Raw genomic sequence first — 7,183 nt, 5'->3', positions numbered from 1 at the left:
TTGATGGTGGATTGGTGTTATAGTCTCTCCACATTTTTTTTTTTTTTTGGTGTTGATGGTGGATTGTGGGTTGCTAGTGGTGGTGGTGTCAAGTGTGTGTAGTGTAAATAGGCGGGCTTGTGGTGGTGGTGGTTTCAGTAGATTTGTGGTGGTTCTTATACAGAAAGAATGAGAGAGAAGTAAAAAATAAAAATAATGAAATGGTAAATAAAGAATAAAAAAAAAAATATTTAATTTAAGTGGTGAAAGAATAGAAATTGGGATGTAGGGTAGATTGTAAAATGAGTTGGTATAATAGATAAAGTAACTTTTTAAATGATAAAATGGACACCGATTTACAAACTCGGATGCTAGTGCTCTTACATACCATATATAGTTTTTTGAATTACCTAGCCAATACTAGAGAGAAAATTTTAAAAAGGTTACAATACCTTAAACTAACTTATCAGTTGGCACCTGTATCCTTATACTGATATTATTATTATTAGTAGTTAAATTTTCCATTTCATCTCTACCTACAAAGAAAACTTTATATGTAATGAGGATAGATGTAACGCCTCATACATGGGGTGAGTTCCACACGCCTGAGCCTCACCATGTGAGAGGTGTTACACTTATCCCTATTATAGTTACACCTAATATATCTTAGATGTCCACATTTTCAAAAAAAAAAAAAAAAAAACTCCCATCCATTAGGCTCATATTTTTAGACAACATATTTCTCAATTCTCAATCATTCACTCCAAAAGAATTGAGCTAAGATTAGAAAATTTGCATGTCTTTGTTCCCTCTAGAATCTTTGATAAATGATCTTGATTAACTATGTGCTCCTTATGAATATTAGGTCCTATTTGTTTCGGTGTTAAACATTTGTTAGAAAATGTTTTCCTCATTTTTGGGTGTTAAATGTTAAGGTGGTATAAACACTAGGCCAAATAGAAATCTGCTTTTTTTTTTTTTTTTTTTTACCAGGGAAAAAAAACTTCTTTGGAGGCCGTGTAAAACATTTTCAGCCTTAAGGAAACAAAATCTCTCTCTCTCTCAATAACCTTTAAATCACTAAAAACACCACTAAACCACACCCCCCCCCCCCCCCCCCCCCACCAAATGATAGAATTACCTCCAAAATCTTCAAAAATATCAAAAGACCCTCAACCCGCCCCCTCCCTCTCCCCAACAAAAGGCCCCTTGAAACCCTCATAATGATTGAAATATCATTGAGACCTCTAAAGCATCACTTTGAAATCTATAAAATAACATGAAAATCTCTAAAATAATAGAAATACTTCCAAGATCTTCAAAATAACCAATATGTCCTCAAAAGTTCCAAAATATTTCCAAACCTACAAAAAGAAAAAAAAAATCACCTTTGAAACCTTAATATGACTAAAATATCCCTAAACCCACAAAAATAACAAAAATGCCCCAAACCATCAAATGACAAAAATACCTCTCCAAACCTCCAAAACTCAAAATGATCATGATATAGATCAAAGTTCAGAAATTGTTCCTAAACTTTTATTTACGTCCCTGTTTTGTTTTGGTTTTTTTTTTTTTTTTTTTGCATTTTATTTAAAATTTTTTTTTTAATCTTTGGTTAGTTTAGTTGATGATTTTCACTTATTTTTTCCTTCACTCTTATTTTGATTGTGCATATTAGTATAATTTCTATTAAATTTTTTATTTTGATTGTGCTTATTTTAGTTGTTATGTATTAATTTTTTTGTTAAACTTGTGATTTTTTCTTTAATGCCTATATAAATGTATAACAAAATTTCTGATTTTTCTTAGGAACCAATGTTTTTTATAGTATTTTTAAGAACCCAACCAAACATTAATTAGAAAACAAACAGTTTTCCTTTAAAATGTTCTTAGCTCCGACAGAAAACAATTTACTTGTAACAAACGGAGCCCAATAATTTGCAAGTTACATTTCATAATTATGGATGATTACCTGCAGGAGTTTATTTATCAGGATTATATAATTGTTTTAAAAGAAATTTTGAGTAGTAAAAAAGTTCATACAAAATAAATGAGAATATGTTACATAAAATTTGACTTAAAGGATATATATATATATATATATATATATAGTAATACAATTCTCCCTCTACTTTCACCATAATCTGTAAAATTATGTAAGAAAAAGCATAAAAATGTTGTAGTAGAAACTAGGTAAATTTTTACTAGCATGCAGTATTTGATTGTTTACCTCCATAAAGGTAAGAAAAAGAAGAGAAGACCTTTTCAGATTATCTGTCCATCCAGAAAATACCAAGGTCAATTTGGTTCGGCCATGAAGATGACTATACATCACTTTCTTCTTCACTGTACAATAGATATACATGGGCTACCCTATCAACAAAAAAAAGAAATATATACATGGGCTAATATATATATATATATATATATATATATATATCATTCTAATTCCAATTTCAATTCCAACCCTACCCTCTGACATCAATCTGCAGTACCTGCTCTCTCTCTGCCTTTAAAAACCAAATTGCAAAAATTAAATAAAGCTCACGAGCCACCACTTTCGTACTTTCAAAACTTTCAAAAAAAGGCTATCCACATACACAAAAGAAAAAATGTTAGAAAATTATATTTGTAATAAGCCCAAACAAACATATACATAAAAACAAATCTTAGAGATCTCAACATAAGTTGTGGTTGAGATCCAAAGTCTTTTGTAGAAAGCAAAAAGCAGCAAAACCATTACAAACCCATTAACAGTTATTGTCTCTCCTCTCTATCCCTTCCGATATTCTCCGGAATAAAAAAAGTTCACCAAGAAAGTTCATTTTCTATCATACCCTTCTAGTACTATACTCTGGTTATTGGCTTTATTTAATGCAATAGTTCGAAATTGCACCATATCTTTATATATAGCTACTATTAGCTAGTTGGTATCATTTGAATTATTCCTCTTAGCTTGAAATTTGGAATTAATGCTTGCTGTGTCACCTTTGAGGAACACCAAGGATGAGAACCTCGGAGAGACTGAGAGCTATTCAATTGGTGCCAGTGACTTCCCTGACTTCTCCGATGGGAACTTGCTGGACAGCATCGATTTCGATGATCTTTTCGTTGGAGAAATGTTACCGGATTTGGAGATGGACCCAGAAATCCTTGCTGAATTTTCTGTTAGTGGGGGTGAGGAATCCGCTAATACAAAGAAAGAGGAGGAAGATAAAGTTTCCGGTTCAGGCTCGGGCTCAGGCTCAGGTTCGGGTTTCAACTCTAGCTCAAGTCGAGGAGAAGAAATTGTGAGCAAAAGAGATGAATCTGTTGTGAATCCACGTCCTCCAAAGCAAAGTGATCATCATAAAGGCAGAAAGTCATCTACACAGTCAAAGAATTCTCAAGGGAAGCGCAAAGTGAAGGTATATAATTCATTAGCACTACATAGGTTTAAGCCAAGCGCATGAACTAGACTCTATGTATTATAAGGTTCTTAGCTCCTAATTAAGACTTGAAGCCTTTTACTAGGGAACCAGTCCCACAACTCTCTCTCTCTATCTTCACAAACTTCATGAGATGCAAAGAAATCACGGGAGTCATGCACAGGCAAAGGCACACAGAGAGAGAGAGAGAGAATCTTTGTTGAGAGTTTTTTTTTTTTTTTTTTTTTTCCACTTCTGTGATATTATTTAATTTTTGAGGGATATTGAAAGATTTTTTTTTTTTTTTTTCTTGAACTGTGTGTAGGTGGATTGGACCCCAGAGCTGCATAGACGGTTTGTGCAAGCTGTGGAGCAGCTAGGGGTCGATAAGGCAGTGCCTTCAAGAATTTTAGAGCTGATGGGAATTGATTGTCTCACTCGCCACAACATTGCCAGCCACCTTCAAGTACCATCATTTCCTTCCCAACTCTTCTTTTTGTCCTTGGTTTCTAGTGAGATTTTTAAAGATTTTTGTTTCCTTCTAGTTCATGGAAACTGTTTCCACATGGCTGTTAAGTAATAATCATATATAGGGTTGATTACCAAATATGTGAAGAAGAACACATTGAATTTTGAATTAATTGCTGGTTTTTGCAATCGCATATACAGAACTACTTGGATGGGTTATATAAAAAAAAACTAATTCATTTATTTGTATTTAGATTTACTACATTTAGAAATATGTGCGATTCCAAAAACTGATAGTTTAGGACTCAAATTACTGTTCTCATGCTTACCAACCAAATTCTGAATATGACATTGTCCACAAGAGCTTTTCATAGCTTATAGCCTTGTACTTTTAATTGCTAGCACTGATAAATAATAGTGCATGCGTATTAGTGTTGAAAATTTTTCTTTCTCAAGTCTTTCGTTTTGAAATTTGTTCAGAAATATAGGTCACATCGGAAACATTTGCTGGCACGTGAAGCCGAGGCCGCAAGTTGGAGCCAGAGACGACAAATCTATGGTACAGCTAGTGGTGGTGGAGGAGGAGGAGGAGGAGGAGGGAAGAGAGAGATGAGTCCTTGGCTAGCACCAACCATGGGTTTCCCTCCCATAACACCCATGCACCACTTTAGACCTCTACACGTGTGGGGACATCCATCCATGGATCAATCATTGATGCCCATGTGGCCGAAACATCTAGCCCATTCACCACCTCCACTGCCGCCGCCACCAACTACATGGGTACCAGCTCCACCGCCACTGCCACCAGACCCTTCATATTGGCATCCTCACCACCAACGAGTAAGCACTTTTTTCTCTCTCTCATAAGCAAACACAGACACAAAATACTTCTTTTTTTGAGAACGCACAGACACAAAATACTGAAGTTTATCAATGTTAATGACTTAATCCCTAGCGTAACACCCAATACTAAGTTCAAATTCATGTGCTAGATAGATTTGGTTTATTGAACTCAAATAATACTGAAATATACTTAAAAGTTATAGGAAAAGAAACGATATTCCTATTTATAAACATTATTACAAGATTAAAATAATATAGACGGTGTCGGTTGTAAAGTATTGAACTTTATAGAAAATATGCTATGCACAGTTTGTACTTCGTACTCACACATCAAAAAAAATAATTAAAATTATAACTTGAAGTCAAATTTTCACTTCTATGCGTGAAACAATATTTGTGTAATAACTTTTATCCTAAACCGGATAAAACCACAATACCAATTGAAGATCTAAAGGGAAAAAAAATAATTATAAATTTTATTACAAAAATTTACTATTTTATGTGATAATAACATGATTAGTGCGTCATTAAAACAAACGAACATTTGAATTACTATCGTGAATTACAAATGAATATTTTAATTCCTATCATTACTCTATCCTGAAATGTCTATCTTTCTCTCCCTAAAATGGAATATTCTTCTATATGTGTAGGTTCCCAATGCACTAACCCCAGGAACGCCTTGCTTTCCACAGCCACTGCCAACAACGGTAACTATCCAATCCTTACTCTTTTGGAGTCTTTCGTGGTGTCTCTACTGTTAGAATTTTGGATCCATCTAAACACAATGCAAATTATTTTGGCATCTTTTTGAAGAAAAGTAAGGAGTTTTAAGCTAACATTGGTGACATATGTATATTATTCGTGTAGCGATTTGCCTCACCACCTGTCCCAGGCATACCGCCCCATACCTTGTACAAAGTAGACCCCGGCATTGGTGTCCCGCCTGGACAATCAGGCCCCCACCCTATGCTTGACTTTCATCCGGTGAGCAGGACTCTCTCATTTCTAATGTCTTTTCCCACATTTCCTTCAAAATAATACACACACACATATAAAGTATCATTTTATTTCAATAAAACAAATTTTATAGATCATAATTATATGGGTTTGTTTTCTTTTCAATTTTTAATAATGTAATTAAGGGTTTGAAAGCTTTAAAAGAGTTGGCCTTTTTTTCATAATGCTTATATAAATGCCTCGTGTGTGTGTATCCCTCGAAAGCGTGCAACATAATTTCTAAGGATTGGCATCTTTAATTTCATTGATTTCTACGTATTGGTGCTGCATGATTGTTCCAACATTCCCCTCCATACAAGTTTAAGTTTGTGTGATGTTCATGTTTAACATCTTGGATTCATAACTTTTGCATGCCAACATTGATGTGTAAGAAAATTGTTTTCTTTAAGAGAGAAAATCTCTTGATTTTTTTTAAATATATATTATTGTGATTTTTTTAAAATAAGAGAATTTCCTTGAATTTCTAGTAATAATCTTTTGGGTTTCATGAATTAAATGTTGAAGATTACAAGTCATGATAAATTAATATTGTTTTGGTCCATGTTTGTAACAGACAAAGGAGAGCGTAGATGCAGCTATTGGAGATGTTTTATCCAAACCATGGTTGCCACTTCCTCTTGGCCTAAAACCTCCATCTACTGATAGCGTGATGGGGGAACTCCAACGACAGGGAGTTCCAAAAGTGCCTCCCTCTTGTGCTTGAAAGCCTAAGAAACATAAGCTTAAGGCTGTTGTCTGATGGTGTTTTCAAGAGCACAAAAACCCTAAATTTGACGACATTTCCTGAATTAGATATGCATCCAATTGCGAGGTTTTTTTTTTGTTTTTTTTTTTTCCCCTCTCTCTATCTTCTTTTGTAGTTCTTTACCAAATTAATGTAATCTGTCCCTTGTCCCTGTATTTTAGATGTTCAGGAATAGTTTTTATTTTATCAGCCTCTCCGTGTGTGAAAATAAAGCTATAGCCATCAATTTTTTTGTAATAGTTGTTATGAGTATGAAACTATGCACAATAAGTTTGAGGATGTAACGTAACTCTTCAGTGGTCTATTTCCAATCGGTGCAAATGAAAATTTTTAATTTTCTTGTTTTTTGAATTTGAAGGTAGTGGAGATAACATTTATATTGATATTTACCACAGGTAGGAAATTGGTAAAAAGAACTGATGCATCCATATTTATTTAGGATATGCGAAATTATGCATATATTATAGTAAAAGATGAACTTGTTCAAAAATAAATATCAACTAGCTTAGATAGGTAATTATCCCATACTGTTTAATCAAGATTGTTGTGTATAATATAACTTACTTTGTTCTCCTTTAAAACTAACTAAGGCTTTTGAAAGGAGTCTGTAACATGGCTTTTTTTGTTAGAATCTCATTCTTTCTCCCTTTTGTGTATATGTTTATTTATAAATAAAAAGCTTGAAATCCATATACATAAGTTTGAATATATTTAAGAA

At 33.6% G+C, this 7,183-nt stretch overlaps 1 protein-coding gene across 1 annotated transcript; it reads left to right on the top strand.

The window, feature by feature from the left end:
* Positions 1 to 2,511: 2,511 nt before the first annotated feature.
* On the top strand, positions 2,512 to 6,799 carry LOC115957300 (transcription activator GLK1-like). Its single transcript, XM_031075517.1, has 6 exons — positions 2,512 to 3,389; positions 3,715 to 3,855; positions 4,338 to 4,697; positions 5,354 to 5,410; positions 5,571 to 5,687; positions 6,274 to 6,799. The coding sequence occupies exons 1-6, from the start codon at positions 2,955 to 2,957 to the stop codon at positions 6,421 to 6,423; spliced, it is 1,260 nt and encodes a 419-aa protein (XP_030931377.1). The 5' UTR covers positions 2,512 to 2,954; the 3' UTR covers positions 6,424 to 6,799.
* The last annotated feature ends 384 nt before the right edge of the window (positions 6,800 to 7,183 follow it).

Source organism: Quercus lobata, chromosome 8, assembly GCF_001633185.2.
Source record: "Quercus lobata isolate SW786 chromosome 8, ValleyOak3.0 Primary Assembly, whole genome shotgun sequence".
Classification (NCBI taxonomy): domain Eukaryota; kingdom Viridiplantae; phylum Streptophyta; class Magnoliopsida; order Fagales; family Fagaceae; genus Quercus; species Quercus lobata.
The sequence above is the reverse complement of the archived record's forward strand: the minus strand, read 5'-3'. Positions and strand labels throughout refer to the sequence as shown.